The 21619-nt window shown below is 40.1% G+C and overlaps 1 protein-coding gene across 4 annotated transcripts in view; it reads right to left on the bottom strand.

Moving 5' to 3' along the window:
- The window catches only part of GLS (glutaminase), a 1896678-nt gene extending 1875767 nt beyond the window's left edge, over positions 1-20911 (bottom strand). The window contains exon 1 of one of the 4 annotated variants that reach the window (XM_044075192.1): positions 20418-20911. In XM_044075192.1, the coding sequence (XP_043931127.1) occupies positions 20418-20761 (344 nt within the window). In that variant the 5' untranslated portion in view covers positions 20762-20911. The remainder of the gene's footprint in view (positions 1-20417) is intronic. The other 3 variants (XM_044075191.1, XM_044075190.1, XM_044075189.1) reach the window with 3 other exon arrangements.
- Between the last annotated feature and the right edge of the window lie 708 nt (positions 20912-21619).

The raw sequence follows: 21619 nt of genomic DNA, 5'->3' as shown, positions 1-21619 counted from the left end.
CATGTTATCTACTCCTCCTCAAATTTCTTTGGATAGGACTGCATCTGGCTCAGGGTTTAATACAGCAATAACCCACGCCTGGGTGGGGCTAATGCTGGATTTACCCACGGTTGGTGTGGTTTGGTCACGAGAGCGAAGCCCAAGTGGCCAAACAAAAACAGTAGGTAAATCCAGCATTACCCACACCCAAAAGTGGGCTATTGCTATTATACAATGACATTATTTAAGAAAAAAAAAATTACATTTCTTAAATAATGGCATTGTATAATGCCTCCTTGCTGCCCTTCCGCAGCTGTCTGGTATTCTGCGGCAGTTCTGATGTACTGCGCATGCGTATGCTTACGCAGTACATCAGAGCTATGGGCAAAAGCAACGGAGAAAGCAAGATCTCCGTTGCTTTTTACAAACTGTCCCGCTATGTTAAAGGAGTTTAACATAGCGAGACAGCTTTAAAGAAAAAGCTGTTTTGAAAAAAGCAACGGGGAAAGCAAGATCTCCGAAGTGTCTCGCTATGTTAAATGGGTTTACCATAATGAGACTGCTTTAAAAAAAGCAACGGACATGCTCCGTTGCTTTTTTTAAAGCTGTCTCGCTATGTTAAACTCATTTAACATAGCGAGACAGGTTGTAAAAAGCAACGGGGATCTTGCGTTCTCCATTACTATAACTCTGATTTACAACGTGCACGCTGACCAATCAGCGTGCACGTTTTGAAATATTAATGGGGGGTTCGTTGTATAATTCAAGATATTGATTCTTCTCGTAAAACAGCTTCTGGTAAATGAAAGTTGGTACCTCTTTTCCTGAATAAATTCAATATTCTGCATCTGAACAGGAAGATGCAAGAACAGATACAGTGTTTTCCCCCTCAGATTTCTGATTCAGACTCAGAGGGGAGCTCAGTTTCTGATTTTCTCTGTGGGGTTTCTTCTCAGACTATTGCTAGCATGTGCCATTGTTTTCTGTTGAAAACTCAGGAGATTTCTCTGTCTCTCAGCAAATACTAACAGGCTGGATTTTACAGATCCTACACTCAAGCAGATGAAACGTTACATAGAAAACGGGATTGATCCATAGGATACTTAAAGATCAGACTGCCACCATTTTGTTTTATTTTTCTGAAAGATTTTGCACCAATAACCGGGATAAACCGAAAAGACAAACAACTTACATTCTGAGGTTCTTCTGACTTACTAATTAAGGTTATTTAACACAATCTGAATTTTCCTGACAAATCGGTACTTTAATCAGAGCACTTAAAGGTAATTTAATCTAAAATCCTGTAACAGACACTGCAGTCTGAACATTTGTGTAACATGCATTTCAATTATTCCACAGGCTGGTCTATTTTACTAACTAGGGCAGTCTTGACATACAGCACTAGGTTATAAACAGGTTATAAACATATATACATAAAATAAAATACTTTTAGCCCTAGAAAGTAGAGATTAAAAACTGAAGCACATTTTACAGACAGTCAAGTACTGCCACCTGAAAATTTAAGCTGTATTTAAAACAGCAGACTTCATTGGGTACAGGTTAGGCAAATTACAGTCACGGTAGCAGAAGAAGGATACAAATAAAAATGCACAACAGATAAAGGAAGACATGGTTAGTAAGCATAGAGGGTCAGGCTGAGTTTACAGGGTGAAAAGTTATTACTAGGCAGTTGATCAGGTAGATAATGTGTAGCCTACCTACTGCAATGCCCACCAGATAAGAACATGATAAAACTGCCTAGTAATAACTTGTGACCGTGTGAACCAAATGAACAGCTCTGCTTAATAACTATTCCTTCCCTCACCTACTAGCTTGCCTTGTATGAGGCTGTGGACATGCATAAAATTTCATACTTGCCATCTATTCCATAAGGGATTGGGGAGGGCTAATTCTGGGGTGCACCTGTGGTTATGGTTGTAACAGAAACAAGAAGTTTTGGATTACATAAGATATTTTAGCACAGTTAAAGAAAAAAAGTTTTAGTACTGAGGTCTTAGAATAGAGGCCTTCACCAGCCATACAGAAAGTTGACATTTGTTAATAAGGACCTCCATATTGATGGTCCTAGTTTTATTCTGTTGTACCAGCTATGAGGGCATAGGAGGGTATCAGAGCCAGGAAGGTGGTTGTTTGTATCATCTTGGACATAATTGTAGTATCATCTTGGACATAATTGTAGTACCTAAAGGAAGACAGAAAACATAATGAAGCATATAGGGCAATACTGCCAGTCAACAAACAGGTGGCAAGGATAGGACTGGGACAGTATTAGAAGTTGATGATTATGAGTATTTTCTTCAATTCTGATGTGAGGTAACTTAAGCATCTGCAGGATAATTAATTATCAAGGACATTTGTCACAGTGTTTCTATATGGTTGGAGAATGTTAGATGGGATTCAGAAGTGTTAATATTTACACGATTGATCAGGTAATATTTTATTGATTCAGGAATCCAGTTCTCTAAAGAATTTCCCCAAGAGAAATGTTGAAGCTTTAGTTACCTGTTCTGCAAGTACATGCACTGCCACTTGAGAAAACAGCTACATTACCAAGTAAAATGAAAGTGAAGCCACCTGTCTGTTGTTCTTTGCTTCTTACAAAAATCACAGTAGTAGCAAGTCGAACAGGACGGACTCAACTTTTCTACCCCAGCAACAGTCTCCACTTCATACTTTGGGATACCCAGGCATTCTCAGGCAAGCTAAAAGACATGATCCTTCCAACATGCTTTGGGTCTGCGCTGTGTCCTTCCATGGGACAGTGCCTGGTACACTTTCCAACACATGCACTTCATGTAAAGCTCAACTCATCTCTGTATTACTGCAGCGAGACCAAAATCCTCGCAAATTTTTGCCAATTATGTCCATGACCTCATCTTTCTAGTGACTACCTTAAGATCATGGCCACACGATAAGGATATGCCCCAGCATGCCTCTCAAGTGTACCTCATTATGAGGAACGTATCTCATTTGGGGTCTTAAACGTTCATGTTCCTCGAAGTTCCACATTGAAAGGGTCTACAACACATTCAGTGTTGAGAATTTTTTCAAGTGAAATTCATGGTAAATAGAAATTAATCATATTAATTAAAAGATCTTCTTTATAAGTAAAACCAGCATATTTTAAACCATCATATGACCTTCTTAGCTGAAGTTGCTAGTAAGCCATTAGTACATGTTCCACATTTTGCCCATTTGTTCCACATTATGATGGAAGATGGAAGGTTGAGAGCTATGTGCCCCAGACATAAGCTTTTGCCCCACCATCGCAATCTGGTCCAATGCCTTACACTGCTGCTGCAGTTACATGCATCTGGTCATCCGATTGTCAACGTGTAGGTGGAGGCCTGCAGGCAGCAAATACAGCCACACCAGAGCCATTAGTATGCTTCAAACAACAATGATGGTAGTCCTCTACAGTGACATTGGAGGAAAGCATATATGGGCCTTCCACAGTGATCCAAGTGTTCGTATCAGCCATAAAGGAGGTGGGGTTAAGGATATAAGTGGAAAAAGCCCTGATGGCTGCCAGAATGACAGTTCTGCAAGCGGCTCTTACCACTCCGAGAGCTAATGGGCTGGGAATGGATCTCATCCTAAAAAGAAAGAATGAGCAAGCCAATAAATCATAGCGAGACAACAGCTGACAGGCAAAGGGAAACAAAAAACTTATTGTTGCTCTAACCTAAGTATTTTTTGCTACATCTGTTGGCAAAAGCCAGGTCATTCTGACACCCAACCAAAATGTTGCATTTTCTATACACTTTTTATGAGCATGGCATGTTAATATGCAGATGCCTTGATGGGGCCATAACAAGTATCACCTGGTAAGGATACCTTGATGCAAAAAATATATACATGTTGGTAGCCACCATTTTAAACACAAGTAGAACAGCTATTAAATTTGGAAATGGAATAACTGTACCACTCATAAGAGAACGAAAAAAAGAGAGCGAGTCAAAATTTCATCTGAAAAATTAGGCAAAACAAATGCCACACTGGAAAACTGGCATGGTCCAAGCAGACATTTAGCTTCCCTAAAGACAGAAGTAGTGCTTCATGTAAAATTATGAACCTGTAATATTTAAGCAACCAACAAGCCTTGAATTTCTACCTTCATAACATTACTGTATCAACATCCAAGTCAAAACAAATTAAAATGTATCTTACAGCCACAGAAGCAGTGGCAGAAACACATTTTGCAATTTTTTCAAAGCTTTGGAACCCCTTAGACAACAAACTCCGATGCGGCAAAGTAGTTCGTAAAATAATGCTGAAAAGGTTTCCTTTTCGCAACAATCAATGACCAGCCATGAAATATGTCAAAGAAAAATGAGATTATGGCAGCAGACCTACACACCCTGGAGACAGATGTGTACTGCTATCACTTAACTGACTAGTTTACAAGTTTTGCCGAAAACAGCAATGTGAAAAAAGAAAATCCTTGTGGGACTGTGATGGAGTTTACTCACTCAGCGACAACTGTTAACAGGGAACCTCAGAAAATGTACTGTTTTAAAGCAGAAATTAACAACTATGATGAGACAACAATGGCAAAGAACTCAAACTGAAACAAAGACAAATGCTGCATACAGTCCCTGTAAAAATGAACTTTTAGTAAGGCATAAATCATATGCTTTCCCACAATCATGGCAAAGTTCAAGAAGGCAGTACGTGTAACGAAAAAAAGATTATGACGCAGTCCTCTCATGGTTACATCTGTACTAGTTAATGTTAGGTCTGAACCCATCCCTTGCTTTGCACTGATCAGCAACTTGTTTGTACGGGCCTGGATCGAGCTATAATTGCTCAACTTGGACTGCTCAAAATGTTCTGTCAGAATTTGGACAACTTTATGAAGAGCTCTGGCTAACATTTGAGAAAGTTCTTCCTTGCCAGCTACTCTCTAATGTTAGCTCTGAGTTAGTGTTAACCTTGGTACCAGGCCAGGCCTTGTCTAGATAATGGACAATATTTCACTCTGGCACTAGAACTGTAGGACTATGGATCATGTGTGCTGCCATTGGTGGGCCTAGCTATATGCCTCCAATACTCTCTGCTGTGCTAATTCACCCCAAGTGACACAATACACTACAAAATCTTTCATTACACCACTTTTTTTGCGTCCCATTGTTGAGTAGGGCAATTTGCTCTGCACTGACGGTTCGCTGAGCTATTTCATTAAATATGTCTTCTCATATGAATCACTGCCATAATTGAATCTACAGCAACTATATATACCCATCGTTTGGGCTGAATGTGCAGTAGCCCCTACATAAGGCTGGAGTTTATGCTTATACTTAGCACTTTATACTACTTGCCACTAATGAACTCGGCTGTCTGACTGTAGGAAGCTATGCCACAATGGGCAAACACCAAGCTTGCTTCTTCATTACTACTTATGTGGGCGGCACAGTGGTGCAGTGGTTAACATCGTCACCTCACAGCAAGAGGTTCTCCGGTTCGATTCTCGGCTGGGGTGCCTTCTGTGTGGAGTTTGCATGTTCTCCCTGTGTTCGCGTGGGTTTCCTCCGGGTACTCCGGTTTCCTCCCACATTCCAAAGACATGCATCTGGAGAATTTCTCCCCGGGCCTCTGCTGAAAACAGGCTCTGTGGAACCTAGTCGGACATTCCCGGTCAACAAATGTTAAATAAATAAATAAATAAATAAATACTTATTACGGCATTCTCCTAAGCATCCGAGCTGCACCTGACCTTCTGTACATTCATAGATACTTATCAATAACTTTCATCTTTCCTACCAAAAGCAAGCCATTTTACACAATATAATTATTAGCAGATGTTCTGCTAGTACTGGATGGGCTACAGCAACCCATGTCTTACAATGTACAGCTGCAGAGTTTATCTATTTTTGTAGCTGGTATTGGTAATCTGCCATTTCTCCTACTTTCCTCCTCTCCCTTTGTCAACACCTGTCCACTGCTCAAGCAGGATGAAAATCAATTTGGGTGCTTAAATCACTGCAACCAATTTGTTCTGCTCTATGAAAAGGAACTTTGGTGGTGGAACCCACTAATTTGCAAATGCAGACTCAAAGACCAGTGTGAACTCATGCTCTGCCTAGATGCTAAAGCCCACATGAAGAGGAAGAAATACTAAGTTCTGTTGACAATGGAGCATAGGGTACCACCAACCCTACCACCTGATGCAAAACACAGTCAATGCGAGGACAGACAGGTGAGAAGCTTAGTCAAGCCTGCTGATAACTGATGGGACGGGTAGTACGAGAGATAAGGGACACTGAACAGCAAGTTCAATCCACTTTCTGAAGAAGCTCTCGTTTTCAATGACTTGAACATGCACTAAAGAAAAAAAGAAAAAAATTAAGCTACTAATTTGTTGGTAAGCAGAAAAAAATGTTAGCAAGGAATTAAGAATTCGGACTTGAATTCAGCAGCAGACTGGATCTCTACAAACCTAGCTCTCCACATGACAGGAAAGAAATGGAAATTTCCAGAAGAAGCCCTGTACAAGGATAGCTGGGACTAGCCAGAGGTGAGACCAGCAGCCTGGGAAACTTTGATTTGCAAAACAAAACTAAGCAACAGGGCAAGAATCCTGTAGCCAGGGTGTTTGAAATCCAGTCTTGACATCTAAAACACGGCATTGCATAAACTATGCATGAAATAAACAATTTGTTAAAAAAAAAAAGTCTGAAAACATCACACTGTATTTTCAACATATGAAACAGAACAAGTACAGTACTCATTTTTAGTGGAACATACTTCCCCAGATGGAAGCACTCAAAATGGACACTCAGCTGTCAAAAGATGCAGAATGAAGACCTTCCTCCTCTATGTTGGTCAAATACCTGGGGGTCTGTTTAACACAAAAGTAATGGACCCGGCATACCCAAAAGGCCTCAGTTCTGGAAGTGTGGCACCAAAAAAATAAAGACTTGACTACTACAGTCATTAAGCAAACTTAAAAATAAGTTTGTCCATTCTTTCAATCTTTGATACTTACTGGAATAGATATTGGCTTCTCCATAACCCATTAAGTAAAATGAGGACAGGACAACAGTTCACTAGCACACTCATGGAAATTTAGGGGATAGGCGATTCACCTAACAGCAAGTCATTCAGATGTGGAGGAAACCAAATCACCCAGAGAAAATCCACATGTGCACTGGGAGAATATACAGAACTGGGAGGATATACAGAATTATGCAAAGTCCACAGAGATGCCACCTCAACCGGGAATCAAACCAGAGAACCAAGAGCTGTACGGCAGCAATACTAACTGCTTCACTTTCATGTCACCCAATTTGAACTAAATAATACACTTACATTCTTAAATTTTTATTTCATGCAAAGTACGTAATCAGAGCATGTGTTCCTTATACTTGTGCATCTGTGAAATCATTTACGATAACTGATCATTATTGTTAAAAAATGAGTACGCTGATTGCGGTGTCCTTCGTAATCAAGCACATACCAAAGGAAAAAACTCCTGTCTTTGTTGTACAATTGATCAGCCAGACTTTTCTATTGGCATATACTGGAAGGCACACTAAAATAATAGTCTGTTGTCTCCCTCACTTCTCCTGGACGGATGCATAGCCATGCCTGCACACTGCAAGTACCAAACTACATAGGAATAGTGAAGACATGAGTCTGGAGCATTTCTCCCCGGGCCTCCGCTGAAAACTGGCTTTGTTCCAAGTCGGACTTTCTCAGTTAATAAATGTTAAATAAATAAATAATAAATAAATAAATACAGACTCAATAGCCTACCCTGCTACAATCCTTATCAACAGATCCATATCTGAAAATAAAGCTCCGAAATATAGAAAATCTCCCACATAATACCCTTACACAAAGGTGGCACCTCTACAGAATTGAGTAATTACCGTTCTATAGCCATCCTATCCTCTCTATCCAAAATCCTAGAAAGAGGCATTCACAAATAAATTATGGATCACACACACACACACTGAGGGATTGGGATTTCTTTAAGTGTAGCATGTCAAACAGCTCTGGCAGTATGGCTGTATGATGGAAAATCATTGCTTTTGAACTGTGAAAAAACAAAAAAAAAAAAAAAAAAAACCTTGAGAATTCCACGGACTATATGATCAGATCAGAGGGGAAAACATACTGGACCTGATCATCACCAACATGGGGACTCTATGCTCCAAACCAGAAGTGTATCCCTCACTGGTAAGGTCAGACCATGAACTAATCTCACTGGATATTCACATCCCGACCCCACCCCCTGCCCAGAAAACCACAGTGAAAAACTTCTCTAAAGCAAATTTCACACTCCTCAAAACCGAGGTGGAATCCTTCAAAGCCCCCGGGCCTGTGGAAAATACGGCCCAGACCGCAGAATCCTTTATAAATGCATTCTATGAACACCTTCGCAATCCCAAATAAAACCAAGACCCAATCCTCCAAAGGCAGACGTCCTGTCTGGTGGACCCCAGCCATAAACAAAACTATACAACAGAAGGAGGAAGCTACTACATGATAGAGCAAAATCCCAAAAAGGGAAGGCATCTCTGATCAGTATTAGCAAAAAACTACGGGCACTCATAAAATCGTCTAAGGCCAGCTTAGAGAGAAAAATTGCACAGGACACTAAGGATAATCACAAGGTTTTCTGTAGTTGTTAGGAACCTGGGTGGGAATTCCCAGATATGCTCAGAATTAGTCCAAAATGACAAAAAATACACCGAACCCACAGACATTGCCAACATCCTAGCTGACAGGTTCAGCGCAAACGTCCCCCCCCCCCCCACCAAAAGGGCAAATATCTATCCCAGCAGAGTGCTGCCCCCCCTGACATCTCAGATGCTCAGGTAAGAGCCGCCCTCTCCAAAGCAAAAAAAAAAAAAAACAGCATCAATGGGACCAGACGGTGTACCGGGCTGCGTCCGACATGAACACCAAGAAGAGCTAAACCCAAACATAAAACTACTGTTCAATCTCAGCCTTACTACAGGATATGTACCCAAAGAGTGGCGTACAGCAACAGTGGTCCCTCTCCACAAAGGTGGTGCCTCAGCGGATCCTGGAAACTATCGCCCCATAAGCCTGACTAGCTTAGTCTGCAAAGCTATGGAAAGGATCATCATGGACCTCATAAATAAAGATATTGGGGACTTACAGACACTGGAACTTACCCAGTTCGGCTTTGTTAAGGGCAGATCCTGCCTCTTAAACCTGGTCGATTTCTTTGAAACAGTCACCAAGGCCATTGACGAGGGGAAGGTGGTCCACACAGCCTACCTGGACCTCGCAAAAGCCTTCGATACAATACCCCACTCGGGCATTATAGATAAGCTCACCAGCTTAAATATAAACCCCTATGTCACTAGATGGGTTGCAAACTGGCTCAAGGACAGAACCCACATGGTTAGAATTGCTGGAGCCATGTCAGACTCCAAACCAGTTACAAGTAGCGTCCTACAAGGCTCAGTCCTGGGACCTCTCCTGTTCGGTATATATTTCTCAGAGATACAGGCCAACACGGAAGGACTGTGGCTGACCAAGTTCGCAGATGACTGCAAACTGGACGCCATAATCGACTCTCCAGCCGACACAAGCATCCTCCAAAAGGGCCTCATAGAAACAGACAACTAGTGCCAGAGCCATGGCCTCAAGCTAAACGCCAAAAAGTGTATAGTCATCCCCCTTGGCAAAAACAAAGTGCCCACAAATTACCAAATAGGTGGTAATCAATTACGTACGGACGTAATTAGGAACCTGGAGACCCAAGTTGATAGCAATCTCTCATTTGACAACCACGTGGCCAAAGTGATTAGGAAAAACATTTTATATAGCCCACCTAATCATGAAGGGATTCACATCTAGATCAGGGGAGGTCATCGTGCCTCTTTACTCATCCCTCATCAGGCCCATAAATTGAGTACAATGCCCCTTTTGGGATGTACCTTACCAGACACCTGCAGCAACTGGAAAGACCACCTAATCATGAAGGGATTCACATCTAGATCAGGGGAGGTCATCGTGCCTCTTTACTCATCCCTCATCAGGCCCATAATTGAGTACAATGCCCCTTTTGGGATGTACCTTACCAGACACCTGCAGCAACTGGAAAGACCCCAAAAGTACCTCACCAAGAGGATCAAAGGGCTCAAACAGATGCCATACGCTGCCCGGTTAAAGAAACTCCAGCTCTACTCAGTGGCATACTGCCTGCTCAGAGGCGATCTGTGCCTGATGTATAAAGCCATGTCCAACCCGGAGTTAATGAACATGCTGCACCTCAGAAAATCCAAATCCCATCGAGCTACACGCTCGAGAGACTTGAACCTCAGCAACCTGAAATAAATAGGACATCCCATCGAGCTACACGCTCGAGAGACTTGAACCTCAGCAACCTGAAATAAATAGGACATGTTGGAGGGACAGATTCATAACCCAGAGGCTCCCTTCACTCTGGAATAAAATCCCAGTCCAGGTTAGGCAGAGTCCCTCATTGACTCTCTTCAAGAGGAATCTTGATGAGTGGATGGGAGATCGTAGGTTTACCCCGGGTATCACTTCTGTGTCACTGTTAGACAGAGGCACAGTATACTAACCTCGAAAAAGGGCATAGCAAAATTAATTTAAAATGGGTGGTGAAAGCCAAACACACTCTGGCTAGGCTTATAAATGCCCTAGGGCAGATAGCCTAGTATGAACCTATGAACCAGTAAATACTTACAAAAACAAGCCCATACTGTAAGACCTGAAAATAAAACTAAAACTCAAAAATACGTTGGCTACATAATGTGAAGAAACGTAATTCATTAAAAAGATACGGATGCTGATAAAGATCAAATACAAAATAAAAAGCGAGTAGCAAAGATCAGGGGCGACAGCATTACTGAGGCAATGAATATAAATTTACAAGAACTTGAAAGAAGCAGCTCTTGACAGACAGGCCTGGTGTGCTAAAAGGCAAATTCAAATAAAAAAACATAGAACTTCTTGCAGATCGAGCATGATGTGTAACTTCAGTTGAAGTAAAGGAAATGCCATCTTTCCGTACAAACATGTAACCAGTGTTTGCACCAGCACTGCTATGTATTCAGTTCAGGCAGTATTACTGATAACAGTTTAAATAAATACATACATAAAAAACACTTGTTGTAAAGGTGGAAGGACTTTATAGATAGACTGTTTAGTTATCAACTACTTTGTCTGTCTGCAGTCCTAGCCTCTGATTTTTGTCATCCTTCCCTTTTTAACCATGCTGTACTGACTACAATTCTAATTGCAGCTACTATGGATCAAAATCAAATGAACTGTGAAACGTGGTGACAGATTACACAGTATTCACAGTAAATACTACTACACAGATAACCATTTAATGCAGCTGAGCATATGCAGTACTGATTCTTACATAACATACAGCTATGCATTTAATTTACAATGATTTAGTACCAAACATAAGTTGCATTTGCTGGACAGATCCTTTCAAAGGGATAGAAAGACAGGGTCTTTACTGCAAAAGCATAGACTAGTTCTGGGCAAAAGCTGAAATGGATTCTGCCTTAATAGAGGACAAAAACGAGGAATGGATACTGGTTCATATGCAGATGTCAGAAACTGCTTTATTCCAACACCAAAAAGTACAAGTATTACAACCTCCTAAGCCACATGTCACGGTATGGCAGGTTATTTTCCCCAACGCACAGCTCTTGAAAGCATAATACACACACACACACACAGAGACACACACACACATATGCAAGTGTGCATAAATATATACACGAGCAAACGGGCAAGGATAACTTGTCCTGATATCAGCAGTTTGAGGAGGATCTACTCAAACGTTTTTGGCCCTATCCAGCCAGACCATTCTGCTTCCCAAATCTCAATGTTGACTCCATTTTTCCACCCTGAAGCACGAGTGAGAATGCGCTTTAGATGGCAGTCTCTCTTTACTATGATGGCCTAATCCCATCCCTCTGCCACCTCTCGGGTGCTATGCAGGCTATAACATTAACCTTAGACAATGAGGATAAATAGCTACACCACTCTCTCTTTTCTCCATACACTCCTTGTATCAGTCCTGTCCTGGTCTGTCTCGTCTCAGCAGTCTTTGTTGTGCATTGTTAAATGTGTTTTGCCCACTCCTTGGTCACTTCTGAAAATGAGCATTTCAACACGGGTAACCTGGTCTAACGGAAACAAATAAAAATCTGCCAAGTGAAGCTTGAGTAGCAAGACTTGTGCCAAACCTTCATCCTGAAACAGATGCGCTTTCTCATCCTCCACTCTACCTCCTCCACTGACAGTCATTAGTACTAAAGTCTTGCGAAGTGCAGTCAAGGCTTCCCCTCCCCCAAAAAAGTCTGACTTGAGACAAATACACCTCCTGATGTACAAATCAGATGGTTTTAAAATGTTTGCATTTTAATGACCGTCGTACTGTTATCTGTGACAGTTATAAACTGATACAATGATAATCTAGTCAGTCTTACTGCAAACACACAGGATTACAATCCGATGAGTCAGAAAGTACAGAACATGAAAGGGGGATTTTCCACAGCACTGTACTCATTCATGTGCCCAAACAGATGCACAATATGAACAGTACAGTACTACTTAAACTCAAATAAAAAAAAGAGCATAAGTCAACAGTGTCAAAAAGCCATCTATGGCCTTTCATACTTATAATTTAGCAACCTTTCTACAAAATGAAATGCCTTTTTTTCAGTAAAATAGCAAAAAGTTTGACCACCCAATATTTTTCACAAGGTTCTTAAAGACATATCAATGTTCCTGAGATTAGGTTTCCACATGTTTTACAAAATCTTGACAATACATTTCTTTTCCCTATACATATCAATTTTCCTATGTATCAATTCAGAAACAGCATCTGAACTTTCATGGTTAGCGCCGTTATCTCAGCAAAGCAAGTTTTGAAGGCCTTTTGCTACTGCTGATGTTCTCTTGACGTAGTGATACCTTATAGGTTCATAGGTGTGTACTAGGCTAATGACCCTGGAGCCTTTACAAGCCTAGCCCATAGGTTTACCCTGGCATCATGCCACCCGATCTTAGTTCCCAGTGCCTCTGTCAAGTACAGCCACTGGACTGATCCCCGGGGTGAATTTTCCATTTCCCATCCACTCAAGATTCCTCTTGAAGAGGGCCAGTGAGGCGCTCTGCTGGACATGTATGGGAATTCTATTCCATACCATGGGCAGTCTCTGGGTTATGAACCTGTCCCTCCAGTTTGTTCTGTTGATTGTGGTAACGAGGTTGAGGTCTCTGGAGTGCGTAGTGCGGAGGGATTAGGATTTCTTTAGATGTAGTATTTCTAACATTGCTGGGTCAGACATGGCTTTGTAGAGATCGCCTCTAAGTAGGCGATATAAGACAGAGAATAGTTGGAGCTCGAGTCTGTCCATATAGGACAAGTGTTTATGGCCTAAGATCCTCTTTGTGAGGCATTTTTGTGGCCTCTCCAGTTGTTGTAGGCATCTTTGTGAGGTACATGCCAAATGGGGCGTTGTACTCTATGACTGGCCTAATGAGAGAAGAGTAGAGGGAGACAATAACCTCTTTCTTACTGGATGCAAAACCCTTAGTAATGAGATGTGCCACATAAGACTTTCTGACCACAGTGGCAATGTGGTGATCAAGAGAGAGGTTGCTGTCAACCTGTGTTCCCAGATCTCTTAACACCTTCTGTGTTCAGTGGACTACCATCGATGTGGCAATTCATGGGAACAGAGTTTTTCCCAAAGGGGATGACAACATTTTTTGGCATTGAGCTTAAGGCTGTGGCTCTGACACCAGTCATTGGTCTCAGTGAGGCCTTTCTTTAGGATGCCAACATCACTTGGGATCTTAAAATTATTTAATGTGGTTGAACTTGTATTCAGAATATAACACTTTGTATTTTATTCATGGTCTGACTAACCTTGTACTAAACATCAGTTTTCATGCAATCTGGTAAGTGGCACAGAACTTCGCTATCTTCTCTGTGAAACAACGTGAAAACACAGAGGAAACGCAGTGCAGACTCCTAAAACGTTTATTGCAATACAAACTCACCATGTTCATATAATAAAATATCCAATGATTAGTTACAATATAAAAGCTTTCAGCTACTTAAAAAAGTTAAGCGCTTTCACCTACTATATGTAGGCTTCTTCAGAACAATAGTACTTTGGTGCTCAAATGTTTAAATAACTTTTTGGTGCCATAATCTTACTGCTGCCCTTAAAGTGATATCACTTCATTTTTTTTTCCCTGAGCACTCTCAAATCATAGTATAAAAGTTCCCAATTGTTCTTTTCTTATATAATAAAACACATTATGCAATTCACTCTCATTGTTACAATAATAATAAAAAATGCTAAAAATGAAAAATAAATAAAATAAAAATCTATTGTTTACCAATCCATTTGGTGCTTAAATTCCCCACACTATATGTTATGAAATAACATTTAATTTCTCAAATTACTAATTAAGTGTGCATCGACGATTTTATTTTACAACCTCCTATAACAGAAACCTCTAACAATTGTGACATTGTCCTTCCTCCTAATTACCTTACATATGTAGTGTATGTTAACACAAGTTTCCATTCTTAACATTCTGCTCACTAAAATAGGTTTAATCAATATGTTTTCATTCAATCCTGGTGTATTTGAAGCATCGGTAAAAAGTTGCCACCATACTTCTCTATAACTCAAAGTCTCTTTTCGATTGCCTCCGTTTGGGTTATATTCAATGTGCTCTAATATGGCAAATTTAAAATTGTGTCTTTCTCCTAACCTTTCAATGTGCCTGTATAGTGCGTTATTGCTGTCTTTTCTCTTAATACTATATAGGTGGTTATATATCCTCTTTTTAAAGGACCTTTCCGTCTTACCTATATAGTATCCAGGGCACACATTACATTTGTTGTGGTTGTTGGACTCAAACGTTTTAAAACTATTCAGCAAGTGGCACAGAACTTGAAGAAAGTTCACATACAAGAATACAAATGGCATATCCTGTTTTTCTTTGTTCGCACCGAGTTCAGACAAATACTATACTTTCCAAATAAGTAAAAAAATCCTAAACGTAAATACGGGAACAGAAATGGCAAACAAAGAAATGCTATAAACAAAATTACTTTAAGTTATTTCAGGACACCCCCCCCCCAAGCTGAAAATAATTTGCTTTAACTTTTACTTATTAAACATCTGGCTTGTTGTTTTATTATTGCAGAAATTAAGAACATACAACTTAGTGGTGCACATTTAGTTCATAAACCAGGCTATGAATCAATATACTCATGCAAACACAAGTAGACAGTATTTTCACCCAAACTCGTTCAAAAGGCAAGAAAACCAATGGCAAAGAATGTAATCATGTGTTTTAATGAACTCATGACTGCTGCCAAAACACAACTTCTGCAGCCAAAGCAAACATAGCCAATTAATTGTGCAGTGATTGGTACAGGTGTGGCTTGCTCATCAACAGTCCCTCATTACAAATCTGATAAGAAGCATCAAAGTATGCAGCTGTGGAATGGAACGAAACAAGCATCAGGCCTTGTAACCACAGTTACAGCTAAACACACAAGACACACCTCTCTCAGTAGCTCCAGTGAGGCTTTAACACCAAATTCCCTCAGTTCTGAAAGTACAATCGCAAACTGTGCCTCAAAAAAACACATCAGGACAGTCTACAAAAAGTATCCAGCACATAGACTATCCAAGATTGGTAAGAGGCAAGAACCAAATCAGATATTCAAGATACAACTGACCAAGGTCATTTACCTGTAATTTGTGTTTAACAATAGTATACTGAACCATGAACAACACACTGGATCACCAGTTCCACACACTGCATGACATTTGAGCAGCACTATTATTACATTAACCAAACACAGAGACATCAGATGGCATAAATGGCCACAGTGTGTTTATTGGCAATTACTGCCAATTATCCCCAACTATTGAAGTCAATTATCTTCAGATGTGCTCATGGCAGGAATTTCATGGAGGTCATTTCTTTACTTCATAGCTGTGCCCAAAACACTACAGAGCAACAGACAGCACTCTCGATATCTGGCCCTTCCAATTAACCTTTCCCAAAGTATGACAATTTCATTTAATTCCTCTGTGCCACCTTACAATCTGTAAAGGAGCCACTGCTTGGGCAGGGTAGTCCCTTGGCAACAACCCCTTGATGCTGTCAAGTCTGTGGGAGGCCCAGAAAGAGAGAGTCCCGAGACCACCCCCAACGTACCCTGGCCTCCCTTAGTCATGTAAGTGTAAAGCAGAAAAATGACAGCCTAGTCTAATCTGTCTAACTTACCTGGAGAAGGAAAAAAAAAAAAAAAACCCAGTGGGGATTAAAAACAAAACCGGAAATTCCTTCCTGACCCCTAGTGTAATTACCCATGTAGGTCACTGAGCACCTTATCCACACCTTGACTGGCCCTATCCTAGCTTCCAATCTCCCCCAGTCCTACTGGGGGTGGGGAAAGCTGCCATGCCAGGAATCGAAAAGACCGAGTTGTTTTGTTCCTGGCCTTTTCAATCCCTCCCCAGCCAGCCTGTTTCTTACCCAAACCTTCTGACCTATCCTAACCCTACTTGGCCAACACCTTCCTCTTACACACAAACATCCGAGCTGACCTGCTTCAGACAAATGGAGGCTTGCTGTAACCTGGCTAGCTAGCCATTGAATCCTTGGAGTAAGAAAGTTCAAAAACGGGAGAGATTGCAAAGAATAACAGCAACAGTAAATAACCAACTTTAAGCGGCTTAGCAAGCTCAGAATACACAAATGATTATGTTCTTCACAGAACTAGGGATTATCTTTTACAAAATGAAAAAACAAGGCACCAGTTTATCAGTAAAAACATCAGCATATTTTATTAGAGGTTTCTTTCATACAGCTTTACTATCTTTACAGTCCAATCAATCTTTTTCTTCTAGGACTACATGAAAAAAAAAAAAAAAAAAAAAGAACAGGTGGAGGAGACCCTGGAGAGATGGAGATATGCTCTAAAGAAAAGAGGAATGAAGGTCAGCAGGACTAAGACAGAATATATGTGTGTGAATGAGAGGGAGGATAGAGGAACGGTGAGGATGCAGGGAGTAGAGGTGGATGTGTCTAAATACTTGGGATCAACAGTTCAGAGTAATAGTGATTGTGGAAGAGAGGTGAAGAAGAGAGTAGAGGAAGGAGTGGGTGGAGAAGAGTGTCAGGAGTGATTTGTGACAGACGAGTAGTACCAGTAAGAGTGAAAGGGAAGGTCTACAAGAGGGTAGTGAGACCAGCTATGTGATATGGGTTGGAGACAGTGGCATTGACAAAAAGCAGACAGACATAATTCATTATTAAAAACACAACACACCATTTTTGAAAGTCTGAAACTTACTGTGCACGTTATCACTGAAAATTTGTTCCCCTCACCATCATCTACTGTTTTAGCTGATACTATGTAATACCTGCCATACAGCTTATGGCAATATCAATGTAAATATTTAAATTAACTTATGTCACTCTATGACAAAAACTTTAATTTTGCTCGACTCTTACCGTGACATTTCATATGACACCTGTCAATAACAATTTGCACAGGTATGAAATATGGTAAACATGAACATATGCATAACAACTGACAAATGGTTAACATTTCCAAGGTAACATACTAGACAGTTTTGTTGTTCACAAAGTGTACTCTTATATGTTGCTCGTTATTAACTTGCAAGTCACTTAATTAAGGAAGCCAGGTTCTAACAAGATCAAGAAAGAAGCTATGACTGTCAGATTGAAATGAAAAAATTTGCTACTGGTACCAACTTAAAAATCACATTCTAGTTCCTTTCTTCTCCACTACTTGTCAATAAACAGCTATAAAAACACAGAATGTAACTGCTCAAACTTTCCTTGCTCACTCCACACTAGCTCGTTAGTTTATTGTGACTAGCTTTACAATGCAGTAATACAGGATATATTAAGCTGCAACAAAACAAGCAACTATTGCACATGGTGTATATTAAGCTGTAACAAAACAAGCAACTATTGCACATGGTAGATTAAGTAAACTCAGTGAAACCTTTAAAATTAAGGGGGAAAGCCATCTAAATGGCAAAAAAGCAATGAAGTCCCCATTGTGATAAAAATGACTGGGGACTGAGAAGCAGGCCCAGGTACTGAAGGAACCAACTAAGGCTGGATGGGAATAAATGATCAATCAACTTACTCCATCTCAAAAGAAGGCTGCAGTCTAGAAACTGCTGGTACCACCTGATGGACAGGTTAAGCAAAGGTAGAAAATGTACCCTGCCAAGGTGTGCACAAACTTAAAGTAATGCTCATCAGAGCTTCAATCTAGCACTGCAGGGATATTTTATTACATTTAAGTGGGTACAAGAACAGGTCCAGGGACCCTTTTCTGTCACATCCCAAACCACAAGGCATATACAAGTAGTAATGGCTAGATGAAAAAAAATGTTCTGTGCAACAGGAATACAATACTTAGTCAAGATTGTGATAACAATAAATTCAGTACAAGTTATGACAAGCACCTTACATTAATTACAGTCAGATGCTCTTTAGTCTACATTGTCAGTAACAAGAATACTATACTGAGCAAATGACACTAACTATGAAGACAATACAAGCAATCTGACAAACTACAAACTGTGCATTTAGACTATACTACCCTAAACTAAATAATGAAAGATAATACTCATAACTATGTCATTACGCACACTCAGAATGCCAATGGTTAGCGTTGAGAATGAATACACTTCCCATAACACAGTTGCACAAATTTTTATATGAACATGAAATTTAATTTCAACACATAGAAAAATCATTTTTGTAACTGTCTGCTTATAAAACAATGTATCTGATCTATGTAATTAAAGCCCGCTGAACACATATTTAAAAAATGCTATTATCAACCTTATTTAAATAAAACAAGGATAAATCCTACACATCATTGTAATGTTGTATGCATTCACCACAGGAAAGTAGCCTACTCCTGTGAATTAGATGCATTTCTTTTGTTTAGCTAGGTGGGCTTTGAACTTTATTTTAAAAGGTTTTAGATCATCAAATGTTCTGATCCTTTTGGAATTAAACCACCACACCTACAGATGGAAGAGGAGTATGCCAAAAAAAATCCGATGATAACTTGGCAACAGGTTCTCACCCCCCAAAATCTTCTATGCCTATTTACATCCCTGCAACCCCCACCAAAACACTCCAGTCTCATACGCACACTTATACGTGCTGCATAAATGTCCACATGTGTATGTACATATACATTCTCTGGTAACCCAAAATAGCTAAGACTAACAGAAATGCAGAATACATGTCCTTAAGTATAGAAAATTTTAAAAAGTAACCCTGCACTATGTTGACAGTACTGTTAGCATACTGCCCAAATGCTTCTACACTCCGCTAAATGATCATCCTCAAATCTCACATTAGCACCAGGTAAACAACGTAAATCCTGCATATCCATGTGAACATGAATCAGATAGTACTCTAGTGAAACACGACCTCACAAAATTAACTAATGCTAAAGAAGAGTTAATGCAGATAAACAGCATTTTAAAGAACAAAATACAATTGATTCAGACTGCTAAATCTGACTAACGTTCAAAATAAATTTACATAATGTACCTTACATGTGCATACATAAAACAGACACGTATGCCACCTAATCAACATTTCAGTCTTATAAGGCCATATTAATCCCCAAGATACAGACATTCTCTAAAGTTTAATTCATTGAGTGAAATTTCAATACAGCAGTGATGGAGTTTCGTTCAAATAAAAGTTAAATTACACAAAAGAGTACACTTATTTGGATATCTGTGATCCTAAAAATACTACCACCTCAAATGGATTACTTCAAAAGTTAGGGGGTGTTTTGCAATCAATATACTTTTTTAAAATAATAACAGGTATAAAACTCTAAATGCCTGGCATTTTTGACCGACTGTGATCCTCAGTGATTTATTATAGAATAAAAAATGAACAAGGGTAAGGGCAAGGGGACATAAGAGAAAGTTCAGAAATATGATCCAACCTTTTCCATTGTTTATCTACAGTCAAGAAGGCAAGTCGCACTACTACAAACTACTTTCATTTATAAGACTGAAGCATGAATGCAGACGCGACGAAACAGTACTTTTTAATTCGAACACCAAGAATTGATGCAGACATGCCTATGTGGAGTGTCTGAAGTTGTGTGTATCCCTTCCAGACTGGGTAATGGCCAAATCCAATGTTAGATAGGCAAATGTGCCAAATTTCATGCACTCACTTTACCAACTATATAACATGCAGCACAGATACCACTCGTTGTCTCCTACATGGAGGTTCCCATCCTGGTATTTAGGATCCCACCCTTGTATATACTCTTTATTAAAGGAAGTTACACCTCTCAAAATATTACTCACTTTTCTTTTTCAGTCCCCGTTTCAGGGGCAGAAGAGCGAGGGTTAGTCTCGGTGCTAACACCGCCACCCGGTTCCTGTGAGACTTGATCAGTCGTTGTGCTCAGCTTTCGGACTAGCTTCACCAGCGCCCTTCCGCTGCCGCCGACAGATGTGCACAGCAGCAGCTGTGATCGTGGGTGTCCAGAAGGCTTGCAACACAGAAACCTACACGCATTAGGTCTCACTTCTTGACACAAGGTGCTGAAACAACACGCGATTCGATACAGATGGCCAGTACTATGAGAACGAACCATGTTGGTCCGCACTAGTCCCTTAAGTACGCCAGGATTCATAAAATGAACCATTTTAATAATACTTACAAATATGAAAATAAAGAAACTAGCTATACTAAACAGTTACTCGCCGCGTGGTAATCCCAAAACAGAAGATGAAATGAGTCAGTCAGACGTTGACAGCCGGGTTCCTTGTGAATAAATATTATCGTGCGTCACGACCGCTTTCTGTCTCTATTGGCTCAGAATAAATTACGACTCTGTACATGTCAGATAAGCTTGACGCAGACCTAAAACTCCGGAATAGTCTGTATGGGTAAGGTCAGGTAGTTGATAGTAGAGGACAGTTCTGTGGTGTTGGTGTGAGCCATTGGATAATTTCGTCACATAACAGAAGTAATCTGATAATTGTTGACAAAACTCTATCTTGTGCAAGTGCAGTTTTCAGATCTGATTACAGGCACGTGGCGAATACAAACCACTTCTTGTCGGATATTAATGCATGTTGCATTAAATAGGTCGCATCCATAGACAAGGTCATATCGTTTCATGTCAGACGGTTCAGAAACCAGCAATGGGTTTAGGGCGTACCTCCTGACTGCTTCTGACTTTGACTCATATTTTATCTCTGTCCTTCTTAATCCTTTGGAGAAGAGATGAATTATTTTTAATAAATAGCTACAACAATTAGAGTTATATACTTACTTAAAAATATTAATTCATATTCTCTTGTTCTGTCAGTATCTTAAGTTAATAGTCCTAGTATTTTAAATATGTCCTTAATTATTTCTGGATTTGTTTCTGATTCTGTTGAGATCTGGCCTTGTTATAGCATGGAAATCTCAAACAAATTTGGGACACCAGATTGCAAAAATCTTCTCTGAGTAACACCTGTGAACAATCTTTTATATGAATGTCAGTGACTGAAGA

The sequence above is a fragment of the Protopterus annectens genome, chromosome 6.part0, assembly GCF_019279795.1.
Source record: "Protopterus annectens isolate FY-2018-M chromosome 6.part0, PAN1.0, whole genome shotgun sequence".
In the NCBI taxonomy this organism is placed as follows: domain Eukaryota; kingdom Metazoa; phylum Chordata; order Ceratodontiformes; family Protopteridae; genus Protopterus; species Protopterus annectens.
Note: the sequence above shows the minus strand (reverse complement) of the source record. Positions and strands in the feature narration are given on the sequence as shown.